Source organism: Melozone crissalis, unplaced genomic scaffold, assembly GCF_028551555.1.
Source record: "Melozone crissalis strain CALT ecotype California unplaced genomic scaffold, PUWL_Pcris_2 ptg000107l_1, whole genome shotgun sequence".
NCBI classification, from domain to species: domain Eukaryota; kingdom Metazoa; phylum Chordata; class Aves; order Passeriformes; family Passerellidae; genus Melozone; species Melozone crissalis.
Window position 1 is genome coordinate 2,435,387 of NW_026535884.1, and position 26,440 is coordinate 2,461,826.

Here is a 26,440-nt window from a genome sequence, read left to right on the forward strand (position 1 = left end):
TGTGGGAATGGGGAGAAGTGCCAAGAGTGAATGTGACAAGGTGCCTCCCACTCAGCCAATGCCCTGCCATGCAGAGTTCTGGGGCTGGCAAACACTGCAGGTGATCAAGTTATCATTTATTTCCTTCTTCTCTGCACTGTCCTCACACTGCAGCAGTGATGGACAGGGACTGTCAGTCAGGATTGACATCATGCTCTCACAAACACCTCATCTCTTATTTCTTGTTTCTGCCCAAGAAAAATATCTGATGACTGAAGTTATTTCTCCCCTGAGGAACACTGCTCTTGAAGTCTTCATTTACCTTGACATTTCCCCCCACTGCACCTGTGGCTTATCAGAAGATTAAAGCCCAAATGGAAAACTGAAAGAGGAATCTCAAGCAGTTGCAGCCCTTGGCATCTCACCTGCCCTTGGCCATGCAGATACCTGGACACTCACTGATGGTTTAGGAGCTCACCCAGGCTCAGTAAGGATGGAGGCACCCAAGGCCAAGGCAGAGCCTGTCCCACCAGCCCAGGGATGCACCTGGAGGATGCTGTAACAGGTAGATCTCTTACATACTGACAAAAAGCGTTAAAATTGTATTTACATGGGCAAACGTTTTCAAGACTGTGGGGATTTTGTCCACCACAGCTGTAACATTGGCAGATCACACAAAAATTTGTTTGACAAACACTTTTTTTTTCTCCCCTCCTAAATAAATGCTTGGCTTTGACCCTCAGGCAATGATTCACACTTGCCCTGAAAGAAAAGAAACCCCAGCATGTGCCCAGCCTGCATCAGTGGGAACAAAAACCAAATTAAAGCCCCTCAAAAACTTAATGTAGATGTTCAGACTTCACCATAATTGCTGGAAAGCCATGGCATCTAATGGGGAGAGGCTGCTGCCATTACAACCTCCACCATACACACTGCAAGTTGGGATTATTGGCACAGCAACTGAAGGAATCACAGATTATATGTTTGAAATTTTTCTGATCTTTGAACTCTACAGGGATGAAATAAAGACTTCAGATAAGTCTTCTTATCCATGTAGTAGGAGGTATAAATCACAAGGAAATGTAAATAGGCTGCAAGTTTTTTGTATCTAGAATTAAATGTCATTTCCATTTAAGATGTAAGTGAATTTTCTTCATATCTACAATATTTAAGAAGTTAAAGTCGAAAGTCACAGACGCAGCAATTTTATCCTGAGCTGCAGTTAAGGCAATGGCTAATCCCATCAAGGGGGCATTAATTGGTGTCTAGATGCTCCTTCTCATAGCAGCAGTAAGCCATAAAACTTAATCCTTACCTCCTCTTTCCAGCATGTAGCCTCTGTGTTCATCAATAAAAGTAATGTGATTCATTAAGTATGGGAGTAATTACCTGTGGCTCCAACAAACAGGACTGAACAATGCCAGTGCCAAGTTGGCTTTTGTGCCACTGCTCAGAACTGCCAGGGGCTGCCAAGGAAAGCCCTTCTGCAAGATCAGGATAAATTCTGATGGCTGCAACACGAGCTGCAGAGCACTACACAGCTGCTGGCCATCTCCTTGGTGTGGCTGGGATACCCAGTGCCAAGTCCTACCCCAAAAGCAACTCCTTGGGGCAATTTAAGGAGAGATCAGGATGCTGGTGCCACAAAACCACATTGTGAAGTTAATTCTGTTTGCATGGTGCATTGGTACAGAAGTGAATCCCTGGAACATCTGGGGCTCTGCTGATGGAGGCAGGACCTGATCACCCTGCCAGCAGTGCTGTCCCTGCAGCACAGAGCAGGCAGGTGGAGAAGTGAACCCCTAGAACATCTGGAGCTCTGTGACAGAGGCAGGCTGATCACCCTGCCAGGAGTGCTGTCCCTGCAGCACAGAGCAGGCAGGTGGAGAAGTGAACCCCTAGAACATCTGGAGCTCTGTGACAGAGGCAGGCTGATCACCCTGCCAGCAGCGATGTCCCTGCAGCACACAGCAGGCAGGTGCCAAGCACAGCACCTTCAGTGAGAGTGATGGGGAGGCAGAGCCTTGTCCATGTCCCTGTGGGTGTCCCTGTCAGGCTGCAGAGGCCAAGAGCAGCTCCAGGCACCTCAGTACAGCAACAACTCCAACCAGCACCACTCCTTCTGTGCTAAGACCTATACTCACTAATGAGTCAGAAATTCATGTCTTTGCTCTTGACACAACTAGAAAACAGGTAACAGTGCTGCCAGCACTAATAGGAGTGATACAACTGATCTGATTCAGCCCCTCAGTGTGAACTCCACAAAAGACTCACACAGCACCTCTGCCTATCATGGCTACTCAGCCTGATGAATTCCATCATTATAATTTTCATTTTAGAGACAATTAAAAAAAAAAACCCCAAAACAAGTTAAAAATTAAGTAGATATGTTATTTACCCAACCAGGTGTGTGAGCTCTGCAGGTCAGAACTCAGTTCAGCACCTTGCCTGGAGCTCCCTAGGCAGGAAAATACTTCTGGAAACAGCATTGTCCCAAAGCTGCATATTTAGTTCAAGCAGTTAACAACAGTTTTCCCCACATTTTACTCAGCAACATGATAATTCACATGTTGATCACTCTGAACTCTATAACAGACTTGAAAAAGAAATTAGAAACAATCTTTATGAACTCCTCAGCACACCGAGCAATTGAAGCCTCCCCGTAACGATGTAGGACCAAAGACAGAATATTAAAATTGTCATTAAGTGGAATGCACATGAAATGCTAAAAAGTCTTTCTGCAAATTATTTCTTGATATAATGTCATGCTGTAGAACTAAATCTTAGTACAAGGTATGAAAAAAGCCAGTTAAATCAACTTTGTTCATTTAAATATAATTTTAAAAGAACTGGCATTCATCTCTTTATTGCTCAAGGATTTTTATCAATTTCTTTAGCCCTCATTTATTTCTCTTCCCTACTCCCATGGGGCTACCATTTGATTTATTGGGAATTAATTCTTACAATTCATGAATGCTTTAAACTATTTGCAGATTAATCACCACCATCTGCCCTGGTGCACCAAGGAGAGCCCCATTCCCTCTCTGTGCTCACACAGACCAAAGGGCTCCAGCCCCCAGGTGCCAGCAGCCATTCTGCCTTATCAATTGCTCTCTCCATGGACACAGATTGTTGCAGTGAGGACCACGGGCTCCAATTAACTTTTAAAAGAATTATTTGGAGACAGCCTCCTCCTGTGGGTGGTACTTCAGTTCTAAATCTGCTCACTTCCCAGTGCAGCAGCAACACATGTGTGTGCAAACACTGCTGCATCTTATGGGGAAGGAAGAAAACGGAACAAAAATTCTATTTATTTAGTTAACTTACTTCCTGTTCAATTTGCCCACTTGTAACAACACCAGCTCCAGGCTTACAAGGTTTCCACAACTGTGTCAAAGTGGGTTTTGTGCAAAGCACCACATAGCAGGGAGATTTTACCTTGGTTTTGTCCAAAACACCAAATACCAGGGAAATTTGCCATGATGCAAATGAACCATGTCCTTGGTGTCACCTCCCCAGCACTGAGGCTGGTGGGAGCCATGTGGGCTTTGCTGCTAATTGGGAAAGATCTCACTGGGGATGGGAGGAGAGCAGAGGTCTGAGGAAGAAAAAGGGTTCTCCCTCTGCTAGCAGCATGCAGCTTGACTCATGACTTGAGACACTGTAAAAATCTGTAAATATGTGAAAATTGAATAATAATAAATAATTATAAATTTAAATTGAGAACCACTCCAAATTGTAAATGCAGTTCAACAGCTGATGAACTTCTAACACTGTAAGGAGAGAAACAGCAGAGACTGGAGGAACTGGTGATGCTGGTGTGGGAGGGAGCAGCTCCCCAGCTGTGGTCCAGTGACACATCTGTCCCCCATCAGCACAGCAGAAGATGGGCAGAGCACTATGGACAGGGCTGGAGAGGGAACACTGCTGCTCAACAGCCACCACCAGCTCACTCTGTCCTGGCAAAAGCATCATTTGCAATATTGCAATTCAATTAAAAATGCTGATTTGCCTTGGACTCCATCGATTGCTGGGACTCCATTGATTCCTGATTAATAGCAACTATGTACATAAATCTGGATTAAACTGGAAACCAGAGACACTCAAACTGTCCCAGAAGCTGGGCAGGCTGGGATGCCTGAGCTGATAACCAGGACCATCAGCTCTTTGTAGGGCTGAAGCTTAGGACTGAGCCAGCTGTTGAGGTCAGCCTTAAGATGGGGCAGCACAAGCAATCCCAGCCCTGTCCAGGCAAAGCGAGGACTCCCAGGGAAGGAGGGCAGAGCTTACTGTGACTCCTCCAAATGGGCTCACAAGTCTTGGCACTGACCAAGCCTGCTGGAATGCCCTGCAGCTTCCTGTTCTCAGCCCTTCCTCTCTTTCAAATGAACCTCACAAATATCATCTGTTTATTTATATCAATTTAGTCCCATCAATTAATGATGACAAGGCAATTAACTAGAATGCCAGACAGTAAAAAATAACTACATAATGCCTTCTTTAGAGGAAATCTATTATGTAATTCTAATCGGTCTTCATTAACACAAAGTATTCCAGTAAAAGGTAGTAATCTAGTTATAGTCTGTGAAATATGAAGATCCACAAAGTAATTTTTCAGAATTAAGGGTATTTTTAGTCAATAAGAAGAAAACCTGTCTGCATTTTTTCTGCAAAAAACTTTTTTGCAAAAAACTACACAACTCCATAACATAAGGTGCTGAGCAGGGTGTGAAACATCACCAAAGAGGAATTAAATTCTATTCATCACCTCCCTTCCCCACAGTGTTTGGGGTCTGGATCAAGCTCAGAGTGTGGCTGCACCCATTTCTTCAATCCCCCATCCAGCACTCACTGCACAGGTGTGAGAAAGGAGTCTCAAACCATCAATTGTAGAGGTTTTCAAACAGCCTGACAAGCAGGGATTGTGCTGATTAGTGCTCAAATCAGCGTTCACTCATCTGTTCAGATGACACCCCACTCATCCCAGCCATGAGCTCTCCCTCACACAACTGCCATGAGTGACAGGAGAATGGCACAGCATGACCTGACCTGGCTCATTCCTACCTGATGGACTGAGCAAGTAACTTGTGCACAGAACAAAGACAACATTTGCTTCAGTATTTCATGTGAGGCTCTTCAGAATTACCAGTGTTTTAATGGTACTTGTATATATTAAAGATTCTATTTTTAGGGAAAATGAGATGAAAAACAGGAGTTCACAAAACAATCAGGTTCACATGGAAATACACATTTTCTAATTTTAAGCCTTATTCCCCTTCAAACTTATTAATAAACTAGTAGTTGATAAGAGAGAATTAACCCCAAATATAGAAAATCCTGCAAACAAAGAACACAGACAAATAGAAAAGTAGTCAACCACTTCTCCAAAACATTCCCAAGCTGTTAAGTACTCTCGACTTAAAATTTCTAATGAAGCAGCTTAAAAATCCCAAATTCCTACAGGAATGTGTTTACAATACAAACTCAATTATTGTCTTATTCTGATGCTTATCTTTTCTCACACCCTCTCAGCTCATCCTACTTTGGAATTTAATTACATTCCAGTCTTTTTAGTTCAGATGAAATGACACATTTTCAGATTAATTTAGCCTAAACCAACTCTTGTTAACAGCCAATCCCTTTTCTATCATGCCCTAATTTGTGACCCTACAATGCAGCATGAACTGCTCTTTTAAACCTTGTGTCACCCCACCACAAAGCCACACTCACTGTCCCCAAACCCAGCACAGCACCCAGCATCGCTGGGTCAAAGTTTGCCCAATTTCCTTTGATCAAAACCCTCCTTTTCCTCTTACCTCTGTTATTTTCTGAGCTGGGTTGACAGAGAACAGCCAAGGGGTGACACAGTGGTGCAGGGAAGGCATGACCTTCTCTGGTAAGTTAAAATCCAAGGACAATGTTCTCACAAGGACGTTCCAGCTCAGCTGCCACAGGAGAAGCACGAGATGGGAATAAGGGCCTGAAGCAGGCCCAGCACTCAGCCTGCCCCAAACCAAACCCCAGGACATGAAGCATTCCCTGATGGACACTGGTGCTTCCCACAGAACGCCCTGGCAGCGCCGTGCTGGGAATCCCAGCCTCTCCCAGGATCCAAGCACGGCCCCCACAGCTTTCCTCTCACCTCCCTCCCACCGCCTGTGATCTTATGCAACTGTCAAATCCTTGGCATGTTTGAAACCTACTTGTTCAGGTGCCAAGTGGAGACTCATCTTGTACCTGCAAGGAGTCAGATGCTGCAATTGTGCTAATGCCATGCAAGACTTCCACTTTCCAGAACTTCACTGTCACTGTCAGATTTTCTGAAAAATCCCTTCACCAGGATTTCTTCTCCTGAGATGCTGAGAAGCCTCAGAAAAGAACTAAAAGAATAATTATCTGATTGCTTCTCCTGTGTTTGCTGCTTTGCAATGTGGTCTGGAGATCTTTTACCAACAGGTGCATGTTTGATTGGTTTCAGGTGAATTGCTTTAACTTAATGACCAATCACCATCAGCTGTGTTGGACTCTGAGGAGTCACGAGTTTTTATTATCATTCTTGTTAAGCCTTCTCTCTGTATCCTTTTTCTTTAGTATAGTTTTAGTACAGCTTTATATAATATAATATAATATAATATAATATAATATAATATAATATAATATAATTATCATAAAATAATAAATAGACCTTCTGAGAACATGGAGTCAGATTCTCATCCCTCACCTCGTCCTGGGGACCCTTACAAACTCAACACTTCAAATTTTTAATATTGGCAAGAAACTAGGACTAAAGGTTAGCTCTCCTATGAACTACATAATCTGAAGAAAAAAAACCAAACCCTACTCATTTGATCCTTTTCATACATTACCTAGAGTGCCCTCATGTCCTTCCTAAGGGCAGAACCCCTCTCTAACCACTGCCCAGTCTGGCACATCAAAACTACAACAGTGGGACTGTGGTTTCCCACCTGCACAAGCCTCTGGCTGTGACCAAATATCTCAGCCAATATCAGGGATTTTGGTAAAGGCAGGTGGGCAGAATAAAGGAAGCTGCAATAAATATAACAGTCCCTCCAGATCGGGGATCTGTGCAGGATTACAAGTGACGTTTTTATAAATTTAAGGAGTTGAGGAGATGAGAGCAAGGATTGAGGAGGAAAAGAAGCCAGACAAGAGCAGCAGTTAGAAAAGCCTGGGAGTAAAACCAGTGGGAGAAGAGGAGGCAGAGCAAGCACACAAAGCTGAGATTATAAAATCCTCCAAATCTTTCATGTCCTAAATTTAAAACAGAGCACAAAATACTGCCCTGCTCTTGGCCAGTGCTCTTCTCAAAGGCCACAGTTTATCAAAAAAAGTTTGCTGCACAGTTTAGCACTGGTTGGATTCTCTAAAGCTGTCTGGGATCACAAATGCCATTGAGCAGGGAGACAGGTCCCCATGCCACATCACCACCAGTGTTACCATCCCTGGCCTGAGGCATCTGCAAAGTGGAAGCTGAACAGTGGAAGAACCATGTTCCACCTTGGCACTGGGAGTTGGAACTGGCACTATTTGGTGAACCCAATGTCACCTTACACGTGGAGAATTTTCTTGGCAACTGGTCCAACAGTGTCACCAGTTCTTAGTTGCTGACAAATCCTGTTACACAGCAAAGATTTGTATCAGAGCTTTAATTTAATTACTGTAAATAAACCAAGCAACTTGGCCCAATGGTTTCATGAGTTATCAGCCCAGCTGAGGGTGAGGATCTGTAATCCTGCAGTGCTGCTCCATGTGATATCCCACGTAACACACTGCTACAGCAGCCACTGCTTCCAAAGATCCAGACAAAGCCTTCAAAACAACCTGGGGTTACTGCCACAGAGACACAGCCCCAACCCACAGCCCACTTCAGCTCCTGACTGTGCTGTGCTTCCAGGAGCAGCCCCACTGGTGCCCTGCAGCACTGGTGCCTCCAAAGCCCTTGCAATTGTGTGCAGGTCATGATTCCAGCCCACGCTGCATTGCCACACTGCTGTGAATGAGCTCTGTGAGGCTGCAGGGAGAACTGATGGCACCCCAGAGAAACAAGTCAAACAGAGACTCTTGGACATGCTGCCAGAAGAGGTTTTGTCTCTCTTAAGGAAATGTGGAAAGGTTCCTGCAATTATCACTTTGCTTCCTTTGCTTGCAACTGTGTAAATCAGCCCCTAATACCCTGTTTACTCACTGCAGCAGCACAAAAGCAGGGAGAAACACAGGAGCCCTTTAGCCAGAGAGAATTAAATAAAATAGTGGGAACATCCCACAAATACCAAAGTCAATTAATTCATTTGTTATGGGGCAAGAGTCCTGCATAATTTGTCCTCTGAGTGGTTTATTTTACTTAATTGCTTATCCAGCAAGAAGATCTCCCCTGCATGACCCATTTGCTGTGCAAGAAGCTCGACTGATGAGAAATAAATGGTCACCTTCCAGAGGGCACAGAGTGACAGCAGGGACACTCCATATGCTGCTCTGGTCCTCAGACCCACATCCAAGGAGAGGAATGCAGCCATAACCTGACACTTCATAAGTTGGTGTCCAGGTTCTCCTGAGGAAACCAGGAGACGTCAGTTCCCCTTTGCAGGGTCAGCAGGAGAAGGGAAAGCTGCAGATAAGGCACACCCCACTAAGGCTTTAGTTCCACTGCAGCTCACAGCAATGTGTTCACCACCACTCGCCTTTTACAACAGCACTTAAGGCAACACAACAATTCCAGTTGTGAGGGTGGAGCTCTTTGTCAGCCAAACCATCTCAGCTTCTCTACTAGAGTCAGACAGAGCAGAGGCAGAACCAAAAGATTTAATGACTCACTCGTACATCCCCTGTCTGTAAACACTGCTGGGGAACAGGTGGAGCAGAGCTGTCAGACCCACAGCCACCTTCAGCTGGCCAAAAGATGGAACCAGGACAGATGTTATTGGTCTCATCAAAATTTTGTAAATTGAACAGTGAAATGGAACAGCCCTATTTATCTTAATTTAGTTTATCCTTGACATGTACAAAATAAATACAGGAATAATACTATGGGCACAATTCACTCTCACTGATGGCAGCAGGAATCACACATGCACTGACAAAGGACAGGGAGTGACATGGCTACTGTCTGCTGGAAGCAGAGCAGAGGGTGCCAGAGGATCCCCAAGGGATCCACCAGTAGCTCTCAGCTCAACACCTCCCTGCAGCACCAAGTACATCCTTGCTGGACAGAGACAGGCAATGCTGAAGGAGAAAGGATTGCAAGATGATGCTTGGAGATTGGCTGGGCAGTGGGTTTTGAGCCACCACCAAAGAGGCAACAGGATTTCTGTCAGGAAAGCTTCCAGCTCTCACATTCCACTGGGAGGCTTCTGATGGGCTTTTACTGATGCTTCATCTCCCTCAGAATCAATAGCAAACAATAATCCCACGGCTAGGCATAAATCATGCTGCACAACTCGGCAAATCATCACGTGGGATGCCTCCGGACGAGGCCACTTCTTTATTTCCAGAAACAGCACCATTAATGGTTTCTGCCTGCCAAGCAACAAGATTCCCACTTCACAGCACTGGAAATCTTCATCCTGCACCGAGCCCAGCCACTGCCTCCACTTACTGCAGAGCAAATGTGGGCAAAGCCCATCTCAGCTGGTGGGTGCTGGTGCTGGGGATGAGCCAGGGGGGCAGAGGGGCTGCAGAGGGGCAGATGCTCACCTGCCCTGACACCAGTCCTGGGGCCACAAATCCACTCCTCACATCAGTCCCAACACACACCCAGGGCTGCAAAGAGGCTCCTAAAACTCCTTTTACCACTTGTCACCCTGGTGATGCCACTTGAGGCGCAGCAGCCCCAGGCAGCAGACTGCACTGTGTTACAGCAAACAAAGCTGCTGCAGCACGAGTCAGAAACTCAACGCTGTCACAAAGAGCAGCTCTGGAAAACCCCGGCAGCACCTTCCCTCATGTCACTTTACATCCTGTCAGTAACTTAGAGGAAACAAAACGGCCCATCAGAGTTATCCAAGGGTGTGAGGCTTTAGGTACAGCTGTAATTAAAACACAGACACCAAAGCTGCGAAGCAGCGCCATAAAGCAGATCATTTTACAGCTGGCTGGGCTCCCTCTGATGTACTTGAGAACCATTTTTAAGTGACATAAAGTTTAACATACCGGTACATCTGCCTACCCACCAGATTCTACACGGAATTTAAAATTTAATTATATTAAAGTATTGTTACAGTGTGCATAGCAAGAACGCCAACCAAGTGTAACTTGAGGCGAATCTTTGCCAGATTGTTGTGAATCTGTGTTTTCAGGACTAGGAAGAAAAAGAAGAAAAATCAAACCTGAACACCTGTATCAGTGCTCTCAGCTTCTTTATTGCTCACCCACCAACTGCTCCACATTTGGGCTGAGCAGAGTCACACACTTGTCCAGTGTTTCACTACAATGTCACTGCACACCTACAGCACCTGTGCCTGCCAAGCAATTACTCCTCACACCACAGCAAAAGCAAAGCCTGCTCACTGCCTACACACACTTATTCAGCACCAAAAGGAAAACCTCAGTGTCTGCAGGCAGCTCCTCATCTTCCAACAACCACACCACAAACCAATCTGTCCTCTCCAGGCTGAGCAGCAGATCCTCAGGGATGCTTCCAGCTGCTCTGCATACACAGGCACAAACATCCTTCCCCCAGTTCCATGTTACCAGCACATGCTGGCTAACATTCCAATGGGCAGCTTAAATAACACTGTGCCTGTCATAAAAGACATTGTCCCCATCATGAAATCAAAGCATCAACCCCTGGCACAGGGCACCCTCAGGGGCCTCAATCCCTCCCAGCCCAAGATGGTGATGGTGCCTTGCTTCAGCCCTGCACTCCAACCTCAGGGCCAGGTTTCCTGGATGGAAAAATCCTTGTCCATAAATAAAGAACCCAAAAAAATAGTTTATTTTTCATCAGTTGCTATTTGCAGCCATTAAGATGCAACAAGCAGTTGCTGGATGGTGTTTTTGACGCAGAGAATGTATTGGAAGAAACAAGAGAATATCATTAAGGGTCAATTAGGAGCAACTTAAAGGTTATTTTTGCATATCTTACCTCCTGGACAAAAGAAGGTTCTTCAGTGCCATATGAGAATATAAATTAAGTTGCAAAAATCTTTAAAATGCGACAAAGACTCATTTTGTTGCCATTTAGAACGGCCTGAAGAACAAACAGCAGGTATTCTGCCGCTCTGCAGCCTGCCCATATGACACAGGAAAGGGCAGGTCCAAGGTGGTTCCCTTACAGCCATCAAATCCTGTCCTTCATGGCCCTCTTTGATAGGAAGCACAGAATGCTGGACAATATGGAATTGTCTGCCTGGTCTGGGTGTGACCATCAGAAGCCCAGACCAACATGTTCCAGCACATTCTTTCCTCTGTTCTAGCCAGGACAAGGGCAGCTCCTCACTGATCTGCCTTGCAGTCTGGGAACCCCCGTCAGGCCCAGTACAGGGCTCACACACACTGAGCAGCCTCCTCAACCCTAAGATCCTCCCACATGGGATCAAGAACAGTCAGAGCCTGCCAAATACTCAATGTCAGTGTTGTCCAAAGCCACATTGTCTTCCTTGGCCATACCCATTGACAGGAAAACCTACCAAGCCTTGCTGCAGGCAGATGGGTTTGCTGAATGATTTCACTGCTTTGTTACCAGATAATTGCTTTTTGTGCCTATTCCATGTTTCCCAGAGTTCTCTCCTCCTCCACATGCCAATGCTGCAGGACTCTTATGAGTCCACATGAAGAGGGGAAGGAGTTTTTGCACCCCAGCCCTGTGTGCCTGCAAAGCCAGGCAGTGGGGGCAGCTGTTTGTGTGCATGGACCAGCTGTGGAGCCACCACCTGTGACACAAATCCCTCTGAGATGTGGGAAACCCCAAGCCTGGTGACCATGCAAGGGGCTGCAGAGCCATTGGTGGGCCAACCTTCAGCCTCTGTGCCAGGTGAACCCACAACAGAAACACAGACCTCTTGCCTTGGTTGTCCAGTGACATCTTCTGCTGTGACACAGCTCTCCTGAGCTGCCAGCTGAAAACAGAGGGACACCAGCTCTCCCAGAGGAGCAGCACACACCAGGCTGGGTTTGCCATGGAAAGAATTTGGAAGGAATACTTGAAGATCGTTGCCTGAGTCAGGCCAGGCATCTGGATGGCTCCCAGCAACTCTGCCCTTAGGTCACTTTACAATCAACCCAGTGAGCTGTTAAAAGAATTCATTATTGGTGTCTCAACACCCCTGGACCACAGCAGCTAAAAATCCATACGAACGAAGGGCTCTTAAAACCATCTGTGCGCTGTTTATTCTCTGCAGGGACAATAAAGAGAAGGAAATACTGAAAGCAGCGAGAAGAAAGTGTTGAGAGTCATGAAATCTATAAAGTGTAAAGAGAGATGTGCCACATTTAGCAGGGATTATGTCAAGCAGCATCCCGAGCCAGGAGTGCTGACAGCACACACACGCTGCCTTCCACAGAGGAAAATAGGTCGTGTGTGACCCCAAACATGCCAGCAGAGCTCCCAGCAGCACCAGCAGAAAAACCCAAATTTCAGCACTGCCCACAGGCAAGGTTAATGGTCCTGGATCCTATGGAGAGTATGAGCCATATGAGAGAGCAGGACCTTTAAAACGTGCCTTGAAAGTCTAAGCAAGGTCTCGAGAGGACTTTTATTTGCAACAAGCACAAGGGGAGAGGACAGAACTCTTGCCACCAATCACAGCTCTGGGCAGTTGCTTTTCCACAACCTCCAGCTCCCAGGAGCTTCTCCTCCATGGGGAGCCTCTGTCTCATTTCCCAGCAGCCAGGACATCCTGGCAGCAGCATCCACCCATGCACTGGGACAGCTCTCACACAGAGCACACTGGAAAGAAGGCTCACAAGGTAATGGCCTAACACAGTGAATTAATTCCAAAGCACAATTGTTTTCAATCTTCATTTAAACCCAACCTTACCTAATCTTACTTTAACGACATAGGAAATGGAAATTCCCTTAATAATGTAAGTTATGAATATTTATTACCCTATTTTTTACCTGAAAATGGAGTAATTCAATTAATTTTACTATTAATTATTTAATACAGAATTAATATACTGCAAGATCCTAACTTTTCTTTACGATGCTGCTGATATCCCGGATAGGGGATGTTCCTTATGCTGGACTGATGGGCAGGTAAGGCCCACGGTGTGCTTCCTGGGCAGGAATGGACACCTGGACAGGAGGTGGGGAGAATCCAGGTGGGGACTGCACCCATCCTGCTCTCACCATGGAGTAGGGCTGGTCCCCCCAGCAACCCCCCTGTGTCCTTTATGGGACAGAAACAGATCTGAACTGCATTCCCAGATGGAAAACTGACCTTGCAGCTTCTGAGCACAGCCAAGGCTTTTCCATTGCCTGGGGCCCACTTGTGAAACAGTGACGTCACCTCGGATCGCTCAAGAATATTTTTAAAATACTGTACAAATGCTAATGACAAACGGCACCTGGAAACAGACAAGTAGAGTATCTCCCTCTGACAGAATGCTCCTGGACTCAGAAAATTGACTTTGTCATTGAAATTCCAAAGCAAATAACAATTAAGTTCTACTTGATATATAAATGTCAAGTAATTTTTTTTTTTTTTGTCATCGTGATTTGCATTTAAACTTGGAAATGTCAGCCACTTGGCCCTGCTGCATTAGCAGAACGCTTCCCCCGCCCCGCTGCCGGAACACCCGCTGCGGATTACCCGGCACATCATCAAGTAACCAAACACCATCCCCAGGCAGCCTCAAGGTCACTGCTTGTGAGGTGTGCTTGCTAATTTATGTTGATCAACCGGAGCGCTCAAAGGACTGTTGTAATAATGCTCCAGTATATTTATATCAGGGTATTCAGTCAGTTGGAGTTGTACAATGAGAAGTTTTCAACAAGAAAAGAAAGTCGTTCAACAAAACATTCAGAACTGCAACATGGGATACTCTGTTTGGGACAGACAGTATCCCATGTTAAGAGAACAAAACATTCAGAACTGCAAGCCTGGCTCCAAACCAGCTCATCCCTCACTGCCAAGCTCTGCCTTAGCTCAGTGACCTGTGAGGCACCACAGCCCAGCCTGGCCTGGCCCTCTGCAGCAACTCCTTCCTTTTGGAGCTGGACAGCACCAAAACCCCATCACCATTATCAACCCTCTGCCCACACATCAAGTAACCAAACACCATTCCAAGAGATCCTCAGGGTCAAAGCTTGTGAGGTGTACTTGCTAATTTATGTTGATCAACCGGAGCGCTCAAAGAACTGTTGTAATAATGCTCCAGTATATTTATATCAGGGTATTCAGTCAGTTGGAGTTGTTCAATGAGAAGTTTCAGAAAAAAGTCATTTTAGGGACCTTTTGCAAAGGTTTGTCATAGCTTCTTCAATGGCAAGGGGGCCTCCCTTCCACGTCCATGACTAAAGCAATATCCATCCATGCTGTAAACATGGGAAACTGTTTGGGAAAGAGATGAAAACATTCAGAACTGCAAGCCTGGCTCCAAACCAGCTCAGCCCTCACTGCCAAGCTCTGCCTTAGCTCAGTGACCTGTGAGGCACCACGGCCCAGCCTGGCCTGACCCTGTGCAGCAATTCCTTCCTTTTGGAGCTGGACAGCACCAAAATCCCATCACCATTATCAGCCCTGTGCCCACAGCTGCAGCAGCAGCTCCCACAGGCAGTGTCCAGCCGTGCCCAGAGCCCCCATGGCATCCATCCAGCAGTGACTCCTCACAGCACACTATACATCATTGCATTAGGAAACTCTGTGTGTGTCAGTGGTGCAATTAATTTTTATTAATTTTGTGAGATGAAATTAGTAGCACCCACAGCAGCAAACAAAGAACGGGGAGTGTTCCAGTTCAGTGCCAAATCAATGTCATTAATTCTGTAATACAGTGAGCTCTGATTGTAGCAACTCAGCATTTAACTCTTCCAATTAATTTTTATATTAAAAAAAATAGAAAACGAACTGAACAATTTCAGAAGGACCTTGAACTCATGTCACAACTTTCCTTCTCCTGGGACATTCTTTCTTCCAAGTGTAAACACACAAGAGGAAGGCAAGGAAATGTGTTTACTGCTCTCTGTGGAGAGAGCTGCAGACACAAGGAAATGTTCATCAGAGAATTATTTTCATGCATTGCCTTTAGCAAACCAAGCTCTTAAAATCAGAAGATGCTGCTACAAAAACATTTATAATTTCCTATCTTTAATGATACCATGTAGAGCCAGACTAGTTAATGTGTTTTCTGACCCCTTAAAAGGCTTCTCTGGCAAAGTCTCAGCCAGAAATTGTTTTAAATTAATTCTGAAACTGGGATTACCAACCCAGGAAAAACTATTGCTAATATTAACTGAATTACCTGCTGTTCTGCAGCCAAGGAGAGCCTCACAGCTGCTACCAGCAGGAAAGATCCATTCAAGGCCCTTCCATCACCATGGCAGCTCCAGGTCTTGGACAATCAGTGAGAGAACAACTGGGTTTCCCACATCTCCTTCCCAGGTGCTACACATTTTAATGCAACAAGCAAATGCATTACTTACCAATGTCACAAAAATACACACTCTGAGGGGGAGGAAGCCCACAAAAGTAAAACAACACAGCTCTTTGGTTCCCATATTTCATGGAAAGCAGATCCTCTGCGCGCCCCACCTGCAGCTGCACTGCAGAGGTGCAGAGAAGGCTTCACGTCCATCCTCTCTTCAGCTGGGCGCTGTGGAACACCTGGAATCAATCTGTGCTGTTTGTTAGGGTGGCACTGCTCCCCGTGTCCCACTGGGACCTCTGTCCCTGCTCATGGCAGCAGGAGGTGATGCCAAACCTGCAGCACGCTGCTCCGGGCGCCTGCGGCACCGGCCCCTGCAACGGATGATGCTGGGATGCAGGATGCTAGAACAGGCTTTTCTCTCACCTGGGTCCCAGCAGGCTCCTTCCAATGGCCCAGCCCTCTGCAAGAGGAAAGGGGTGATTGGGAAAAAGAAAAACAGCAAATGCCCAGCAAGACCAGAAAGCAAGAGTCGTTCTCTGCGTTAGTGAGACGTATGGAGCCAGAACATAGCTGAAACAGCAGGAAAACATCCACAGCCAAAACTCCATGTCTGGGTTCCCAGGGGAGCGAGAAGTTAAACATTTATGGCAGCACGAAGAAGACATGACATTTACTGAATAATAAACTGCAAACATGTCTGTTAATGCAGCTTTTTGGGACCTCCTCACCATCAAACACTTAACCCCAGCAAGGGAAACACCAGAACACAAACAATCCCCGTGCCTGTCTGTGAACAGGCAGCACATGGTGGGGCTGGTGCTTTTTTATTTATTTAAAGTTAGAGGCAAGGGAGCTCTGTCAAGATAAACAGCCCGCGACCTTGCTCAGAGACTTCAGATCTGCTCATCTGAAGGGATACAATTAAATCCTGAGCCATTGGGTTAAAACTTTAACCTGCCAAGACTGTAGCTGTTCCATTTTTAATCAATCTGATTTCATTCAATAAAATGCTCATTAAGGCAATTAATGAGAGTTTGGTGTCACAAGCCATCAGGCATGACTGGGAGTTTCCACTTGGTGGTCAAGGCATTGATCAGTGAGTCAAGTCATCAGCGCGAGAGAGTCAATGTGCTGAGCAGGAGAACATTACCTGGTTTTGGGGGAGGTTGTTAGCCACTCCTCATGCTTTTCAAACGTTATTAAATAAGCTGCAATTTCCTGAAAGAGAAATGCAGAAAGAAAACAGAGTTACTTGCATGGCTGTGCTGGGAACTGGAAAGTTTTATAACAGAGACATGGAGCCGCCTACCCCGGGGCCAGGCTGCAGCTGAAATCGGGGTTTGACTGACAGAGAGCACTCAGTAAATGTTCACATCCACGCCACCAAGGCCAGGCTTAAACAGGACAATGAAGAGATGCAAATGAGGAAAGGCATTAACATTTTCCCAGCACAGAGAATTTGCTGGTAACTGTGGTGACCACGGCATCGCCGAGAGCCCGGTATGACGTCAGGAAGCAAAGGGGAGGGTAGCGACAATACGGACACAGGGAGCTAAATAAAATATTTATAAATAGAACAGCATCACTGCAGAGAGAATTACTGAATTATTAATCGTTGCCATAAAAAGCCAGCGGGTGACATCAACATAAGTCATTGCTCCCACTTGCAGGAATGATACGGGCGATTACTTCCAGATCAGAACCGATTTGTTTGCAGGAAATTATCGGCGCCAGTGACATAATTCACGACAGTGCCTGTAAACAGGCCTGAGGAAGGGACAGACACTCATCCATTTCCTGGGTACAAAGCCAGGGTGGCCACAAGGTGACAACTGTCACCACACCAGCAGTGTCCTGATATCTAGAGATGGCCACAGAGACTGTGCTGAAAATAAGGCCTCTATGATATACTGAGAAAAATATAGGGTTTTGATGGTTATCTTCCAAAAATTATCACCCAGCCCTCTCAGAGGGGCCTGCATAGCAAAATCTGAACATGCGAGGTCAGCAAAACTGCCTTCAGTGTAGAAATGTCTCAAATCAAACCCCCAAACCACATGCAGCATCATCTCCAGAGCCACTGCAGCAGAAGTGTCCCCAGGCTGTAACTCCCAACAGCACAGCACACGCCAGTGCCAGGGCTTTCCACCACAAGAGGTGTTTTTATTATTTTTTTTTTTAGCTAGCTCTATATAAGGGCTGTCGCTTACAGTACCAAAGCTAAAAACCCCCACAAATGCTCTCCAACCAGCTGGCCCAAGCATCTGCTAGAGCCACAAAATGCAATTATATTACTCCCAAACGAGACGTAAAAATATCTTGTTTCCAATACTCTTGGTTTTAAGACTCATACTTAATGTCCTCTGGGCATTGCGGCGGTGCCAGATCTCCGTGTTATGTACTTTATTAGAGCTGTGTGAATGTCATATTAATGACTCCTGACCAACATGTTTACACTGCAAATAAATTCTCCTGGAATCCACCGATGCACCCCTTGCTTCCCAAGCCAGTCTCTGCAGGTTTAAGGGATCCCCACACATGCAGATGACAGAGCAGAAACACAATGCTCCAAAAACTCTTGTTTTTAATTTCTGGGTAGTGGCTAATGGCTGAATAAAACTCAGCATAAAAGAAAGCCTGTGCAGACCTTCAACACCAGCACTGATGACCTTCCCAAGGCTCACAGTTTCACAGCAGCTGCACCTCAGATGCAAGTGCTGAAATCAGATGCAACTGCTGAAATCTGGACACTACATGGCCAGAAAGTCTGACCTCAGATTTCCAACAAGTTAAAACTACCAAAGAACTCCATAACTAAAATTCTTCTGAAAATATGGAAAAATATCTCAGGGTTTTTTTTAAAGCCAGTGCAGTAATTCCACCAAAAATGCAGAAATCAGCAGAGCTCTATTCCCAACCCATTCCACGTTATGTGTCCTCAGCTCACTATGCCACAAACCAGTGTCACCTCTTGCTGTACAGTGAGATGAGTCTGGAGAGACTGAGGAACAATTGGGAGTTCCCTGCATATTCTCTTCAGCACCAGGCAAGCAAGCAGAACAGAAACAAGCTCCTTCCATGCCTAGATAGTTTAGGGGGCTCAGGTTAGTCTGAGATTTTGCCTATTCCTACTAAAATTTAACTGCTGCAAGGAGAATTAAGCCATTTTAAAATTTGTGGCTGAACAAATACATTGCTATGGCATAGAAACCCAAAGTACTTCAGGTGAAGGAACTCAGCCTTACCCACAGCTCATTCACTCCACTCCTCCCTGCAAGACCATGCCAGGCACATGTGAAAACTTAATCCCAAATCATCAGCAACTGGAGATTCCCATGAGAGGCAGAACATGAGTTTCCATTCTGCTGGCCTGGTACACTCATGTTTGGGCAAAGGAAAGGCCAAGCTGCCAGTCAGTGCCACAGATGTACACTGGTGAAGGATGATGTGCTTCTCTGCTGCAAAACCCCCTTAAAAACCCCATTCCTTATATGTTCTGCTTTCTGTACTACAACTTCATGTCAGCTCTGCAGAGGAAAATGCTCAGGTGGTTGATCAGAGGTTTGCACAAGATGTCTCTGCCCAGTGGCTCCCTGTCTGTATGGGACAGGCAGGGCACAGCGGGGCTGGGGTTCAGCAGCTGCATGGACCAAGTACCCTCCTGCCACACCAACACCCTTTTTCCCTTTGAAAAAAGAGGGAAGAAATAGATTTATCACCAGAAGACACAAAGTCATTAAATAATTAAAAACAAAACTATGGGCACAATAAAAGCCCTCTGATAAAACCCTGCATTTTAATGCGTGTTAATTCCCCTAATGATTCTTTCTGTGTCTCACAGGGTCAAATCAATGTCCTCACAAAAAAATCCAATTATATCCCATTCATCGTATCTTTGGAGCAAGGCTATTGTTTGCTTTTGTCTCCTATCAAACCCTTTTCCCATTGCTTCTTGCCCGAGACTACAAACAAAAGACAGCATGGCACCAGCAAGGTCAGACGAGACAGAGCTGGCTCTGAACCCCCGGCTGGTCCTGGCTCCTCTGGGACTGCACAGCAAGGGACACAAACCAAGGGACACCTGCACGTGACACAAACGCTCAGTCTCGTCACCAGTGAGTCCCCCCGCAGCACAGCCAGGCCAGGTGGCACCAGGTGCACCCCAAGGCCACCCAGGTTTATCTCCACGGGCAAGGGCACCACACACCACGGGCAGCAGCTCCTGGGTCAGGATGTCCCACCCAGACCCACATCCCCTCTATCCCAGCTTGGAAATTACTGTCAGGATAAACTGAGTGAGCATTGCTGGGAAAGGGTGAATCATTGGAAGTTCTGTGGATCCAGCTCCTCTTCCATGCGTGTCAGTGCAGCCCCACATTTCTCCTCACAGAGAAAAGCAAGGCACAATTCTTCCCAAGAATATTTCTGGGATTCTATGAACCTCAAAAAAGAAAAGAATTCTTATCATTTGCTGTGCCAAAGTAGAATGCAATATGGAGATTGTTTACCCAAAGTCACAGTGTTTTGTTTCCTTGGCCTATCAGGGCCGTGTGTGTGTGTGTGTGTGTGTGTGTGTGTGCTGGGACTGTCACTGACAGTCACGAAATTCAGACCAGTGTGTGCAGTTGTGATCAGAGTTCAGTGCTTAGCAAGTTCAGTTTTAGATGTATAGAATAATATAGTATAATAAAGTAATTAATTAACCTTCTAATATCAATGAACTCCTCCTCATCATTCCCCCTTCGTCAGAGCCCTTACAGCATTGCAATACATCAGCCAGTCTCAGGGCAATGCTCAGCACGTGGTTTTCCCTCTCTGAGTGCCTGCAGGACTGAGCCCACTGCTCACACTGCTGAGAACAGCCTTGACTGACCATCTCAGGGAACCACACCATAGAGCAATGAGATTATTTAACATTCAAATCACTCGAGTTGTGTTTTATCCTAAACTTGGTCAGATAATTCTGTGTTTAGTTTAGACTTGGTTGCTGGGCCTGATAGCATTTTATCTAGGTGTGCATTTATTTTTATTTTGCACTTGCCAGGTTGTTCAGATTATTAGTGTGAATGCACCAGGGAACCACCAGCTGGGAAGCCCAGTGAGATGTGTGAGATAGGAGACAAGCAGCTCCACCATCTCCAGACAGCTGCCACCAAGGATGTGCCCACTGCTCCCTCAGCCTCGTGCCAGGGTGGCACCACCCAGCCTGGCATTCCTGGCTCAGGCACGATGCCAGAGCCACCACACATTCCCACCCAATGCTACGTGACTGCAGCTCCTCAGACACTTCAATATTTAATGTCAGCACGTAAGAGCCCGGAGCTGTGGCACATGGGCGACCTGATCTCACCCACACAGGGTGGAGGAGAGGCAGTGCTGCAGCCAGTGCCACAGGCACAGGGACAGCAGGGAGGAAGAAGCTCCCTCAGTGCACTCAGGGCTGCCCAGAAGCTGCTGCAAAGCTGTTTGTGTGCATGCACAGGAGAGGAGAGGACATGGCCACAAAGCACGGGATAGACGGACGTGTGGTATTTTCTGAGTCCCCTGTCGTAGGGAAAAAATGATGAATCTGACTCCATGTTCTTAGAAGGCTTATTTATTATCTTACTATCTATATAATATTAAATAATACTATACTAAACTATACTAAAGAATACAGAAAGGATGCAGACAGAAGGCTAAAAGATAATAATGAAAAACTTGTGACTCTCTACAGAGCCTTGACACAGCTGGCTGTGATTGGTCATTAAGTAAAAATAATTCACATGTTGGATAAACAATCTCCAACCACATTCCAAAGCAGCAAAACACAGGAGAAGCAAATGAGATAATATTGTTTTCCTTTTTCTCTGAGGCTTCTCAGCTTCCCAGGGCAAGGGGACTTTTCCAGAAAATGTGACGGTGACACTGAGGGGCAGGGATCTGGTGGTGTCAGAGAGGCTCGTGACCCATTGTGCACACAAGAAGGTGCCAACTCTGCCCTGAGCTGAAGTAATCACGACTATTTTTTGGTTAAAAAGCTCTTGAAAAGGACAATTAATGGGTCCCTAAAGCCATGGATTGAGTGTTGGTTCCTTCCTCCCAGCTCACTTTCCTCCAGGTCATCCTGCATCACCACAAGGTATTGGCAATTCCCACCTCACCTCTCAAAATAAAAAAAAAGACTGTAAGGGAGAAGGATTGCAGGATTCCCTAGGCCAGGCAGCTCTGGTCACCATCTGGTCTCAAAGCAACATGTAATTTATTAAAAAAAAAAAGCAGTCTGAATTTCAAGTTATTACTTTGTATGAATTATACACACCTGAATTAATAAGCCTGAATCTATGCATGTCTTAGGAGAAAGCTGAAGAGTTTCTACTCATCCCTAGATTTAGACCACAGAGCTAATAAAGCTGCAATCTCTTAAGCGAGCACATTTATTCTCTTAGGAATTCACCACGTCCTCTCTGCTATAAAGACAAATTCCAGCCCATCACTTCCTTATCATCCTTCTGCTCTGAAATGAAAATAAAAATTCATGTTGACTATGGACCATCTTCTCAGCTGGGATTGAGCCATTTTCATTTTCTATCCATACCCACTCTCAAAGCTATTAATATTCTGAATATCCCAACTACAAACTGCTCCAAACACCACACAGAGCAGGCTCACACCACCTTCTTCAGCATCATGGGAACAAAAATCAAAATCCCACTGCATTCACTCAGTTGTTTGGCCAAAATCAGCAACACTATCAAAGGGATATTGCTCATGAGCTGGGTGAAACAAGGAGCAGGAGAAAGGCAGAGTGAGCCCAGTGTCCAGCAGGGACAGGAGGGACATGGCAGGGTCAGGTGCCTGCAGGCTGACATCACCTGTCAGTGACAGAACACTCCTGCACCAGAATGTTTCACTGCCATTTCAGGCAGCACTTGGCTTGGTCTTGAAGTACCACCTGCCTGCAACTTCTCAAAGCAGAAACAGCCTATGCTGAGGCTGAGAAGAGGATAAAGCTCAGATATTGCTGCTGTTTTGCTGACAATCTGTGTCAGCTGTACAAGCTGTGCCTGGGGTCAGAGGTTGTCCAGGGCTGCCCAGCCAGAGCACAGGTCAGGCTGGACTTGCACGGATTTGGTTTTCCGACTCATGCCATGAACTTCCTGCCGAGTGCAGAGATATTTATTCATACCTGTGAAAATACCACGGACTGCTGAAGCCAGACCCTTGGTTTGTTGTCCTAATGGATGAAGCCCTCACCATTTTGAGGCCCAAAGTGTTGCCCCATTCCCTTGGTTTGCAGAGAGCAGGAGGTGGCCCATATGATGGTGTTCACAGGGGTCTCAGGATGAGGGAAGAGACGAGGATCTGTCTCCATGTTTCAGAAGCTTGATTGATTATTTTATTATATATATTATATTAAAACTATACTAAAAGAATAGAAGAAAGGATTTCATCAGAAGGCTAGCTAAGAATAGAAAAAGAAAGAATGATAACAAAGGTTTGTGTCTCAGAGAGTCTGAGATAGCTGGACTGTGATTGGCCATTAATTAGAAACAACCACATGAGACCAATCACAGATGCTCCTGTTGCATTCCCCAGCAGCAGATAACCATTGTTTACATTTTGTTCCTGAGGCCTCTCAGCTTCTCAGGAGAAAAAGTCCTAAGGAAAGGATTTTCCATCAAATGTGTCTGTGACAGCCCCCAGCCCGCTGGCTGCTGCTGTCCCCCTTACCCAGCCAGAGCTCACCTCTGCAGGAAAAGGCCTGAGGGCAGCCCTTGCAGCATGTCTGGTGCCACAGAACAGTAAAGCCACCAAGTGGGAAATGCTTCTGGTTTGGGAGATGCTTGCCTTGGTTCCCTGCATGGCAGTGAGCAGCAGGATTGCAGGAGGGGGGATGTTTTCATTAATATTGGTGTCTCACCAACCATCTGCTAAAGGTCCACACTATTAATTTAACAGGAAAAAAAATGGAATAGATTACTCTACAGTTTTCAATTAAAGTACATGATGTCTTCAAACTGCAATCTTAATTAGATATTATAGGGTGACATTTAGGAAATCCTGAGCTGTGATGGCTGATCAAGTCATCTGACTGAGACGGTGTTCTGCAGCTCTGCTGGGGCCTCGTGCACCCAGCACCCTCAGGAGAGCTGTCTGCCCTCAGATTCCAGGGCTGGAGCAGCCCTGACAAACTCCTGGGCTTAAAGGACCACAATGGTGAAAAACAAAAAACCAGCTGTAAATCGACGTGGACACAGTCTCAAAGAAAACTTAGGGAAAGGGGCAGAAGAAAGGGGAAAAATTAAACAAAGGGGAAAAAAACGCAGCAAAAGGACAACTCAAACACTATTTTCAGGGTTAAACCTAGTATGAAAAAAATAGATTTGGACAAGAAATAATTTTCTCTAAAACATGTGAAAAGGAGGGAAAAAAAAACAATCAAGAGCACAAGCAGTGACTTAGAGGCAGAGGAGGTGAACAAGATCTGCTCACTCCTTCACCTGCCAAACATAGGGACAAGAGCAAACTGAGACACACAGTGGGTCTTTGGAAAAGCAAGAGCATAATGGGGCACAACCCCCAGCCATGGCTGCCCTGAGCCACTCAGAAGTGCTGTTAGTCACCAGTCACAGCAAAGTCAGCCCTTGCATCAGCCCATGGCTAATAGGATTAGGATGGATTTTATCTTCCATTTAGGCCTCACACTGAGGGACAGGTAGTGAAACAGAGCAGTAACCAATAACGCCCAGTCTTGAGTTACTGGAAAACACCCACAGGTCATTATGTGATTTTTTTTTTCTTTTAAATGACCTTGGACTAAACCCTGTGATTTAAAGAACCACAAACATTGGCATCCTGCTGGTTCAGTTCACTTGTCCTCTGAAGCCTGAAAGAGTCAAATAGGCAATGTGATTTTTAAAAAAATTCACTAAGATCCCTGTGTTTATGATGCATTAATTAAAGCATAATAGCAAAACCCTCAATTTTTGTAGACAATTTGAACAGCCACATGGCTTTAAGATAACAAAGAGCATTCTAGAAACCAGAAGGATCACACCAGTCCCACTCTTGGCAGGGGGACAGCCCAACAAGGTGCCCAACAAGGTGCCAACACCAGGGCCTGCTCCATTTGCCTTCTCTTGCATGGAGACAGCAGCAAGCCCTTCCAAAGTCCTTCCAACAGAAGCACCATTAAAAGGGAAATATCCCCAGAAATTGCCCCTTACTACAAATTCCTCCCATATCCTCTGACATAATAATATGCCACAGTCCTGCAAAATTGTCTTTTCAGCATGTTTTTGCATTATGCCTAATTCTGTCAGAGTTTTTCAGTCCCACATAACGACAGCTCAATGCAGAGTCAGATATAAATCTGGCTTAAGAGACTCTCACCAGGAATTCATTTAAAACTGTAAATGTTAAAAGATTCTGCTGCTGATTTATGGCATTTTCTTATTTCAAACAGAATTAAAATCCTTCTTAAAATATACATATTCAGTCATGATAAAAGCTGCATTCAAATGATGCTGCTGGTCAGACTGAGAGCCACAAAGCCCAGAAATCTGGGAATAGCAGGGGAATCCAGGAATAGCAGGGACTGGGATATTTTATTGGTTCAACCAATGCTCTGCTGTTATGCCACCACCTCAGTCTCACATTTTAATTAGTACAAATGGGGATGCTGGTGCTTTCATGCTCCATCTCTCCCACTCCAGCCCAAGCACAAGGATCCCTTTTCCTGAAGATCCAGTTGAACACCGAAGTTGTACCTGAAGTCATTACTGAACGGGTTTATTCATTTTCCATTGTTTACACTGAAGGCTTTCCCAGCTCTGTCAATACCACACACGTGTCCTGTATCATTGTGCAAACAACATTTAGTGTTAAAAAAAAATTACCCATGCTACTCATGATCATCATTCCTGTAAGAATTGTTCATGTTTTGCATTTGTGAACAGAGAACACCACAGAGCCTTGACTTGCACAGCACAGCCCTGTACCCAAGTGTGGCCAGGCTGACAAAAACTCAGGAGCAGTGTCTAGAATGAACCTGTGCAGCACCAGTACAATTCACAAAGGGGTTTTAAGCTTTAAAGATGCCAAAAGAACCACAGTCTTTGAAAGGGTCATGGCTTCTGGCTGTCCTTCCTGGAAACACATTGCCTGACCTGTACAGGAGCCCCTTGCCTCATGATGCTCCACTCAAATAAAAACTCTAAATGGAAGGACCAATATCAAATACAAGAGCAAACAAGCAAAAGCAGGCAGAAAAAGCATTATTCAGGTATTTATATAATTAATTGTTCATTATTCAGAAGCCACAGAGCCACTAGCAGAAAGCCAGGGCTCTCTGCACTGCAGGAGATGCCTCTGACACCTCAGAGTGGTTCTGTCCCAGGCCACTTGTGCTGATGTCCCCAGCTCCTGGCTGCTGCTGCTGGCTTGGTTGGTTTGGGGGAGCTTTTTTGGTTTGGGGTTTTTCTTCCCAGATCTTCCCTGGTAAATTCAGAATCACAGACTATTCTGAGTTGGAAGAGACCCTGAAGGATCATAAAGTCAAACTCATAACTGAATGACCCCTGTGGGGGCTGAACCTGTGACACTGGCATTACTCACACCATGCTTCAACCAAATGATCTCAGGGTCACTTTGATGGATTCTTCACAAAATTGGGAACAACAAGTCCATTTTCTGGAGGCAGCTCCCAAGCGCCCATCAGCTCCAGTAAACCCACAACACTCACAGCTGTCATCAAACCATCCTCCCTTCTGTGGGGGCATGGAAGGGAGACATTTCTGCCCCATGTCAGGATCCAGACATGATGATTAACCAGGGCCTGTGGCCTGGGGGGCACAGCAGCTCTGCTCCCAGAGTGGCAGGCAGTTGCCAGCTGGCTCCCATCTGTGGAAACTGCCCCTCTGACCTGGAATTA

General features: G+C 45.7%; 1 protein-coding gene across 7 annotated transcripts in view; it reads right to left on the reverse strand.

Moving 5' to 3' along the window:
- CAMTA1 (calmodulin binding transcription activator 1) overlaps nucleotides 1-26,440 on the reverse strand; it is a 242,505-nt gene that overhangs the window by 165,662 nt on the left and 50,403 nt on the right. For all 7 annotated transcript variants that reach the window (XM_054292023.1, XM_054292022.1, XM_054292025.1 and 4 more), the window contains exon 3: nucleotides 16,676-16,743. In XM_054292023.1, the coding sequence (XP_054147998.1) occupies nucleotides 16,676-16,743 (68 nt within the window). The remainder of the gene's footprint in view (nucleotides 1-16,675; nucleotides 16,744-26,440) is intronic.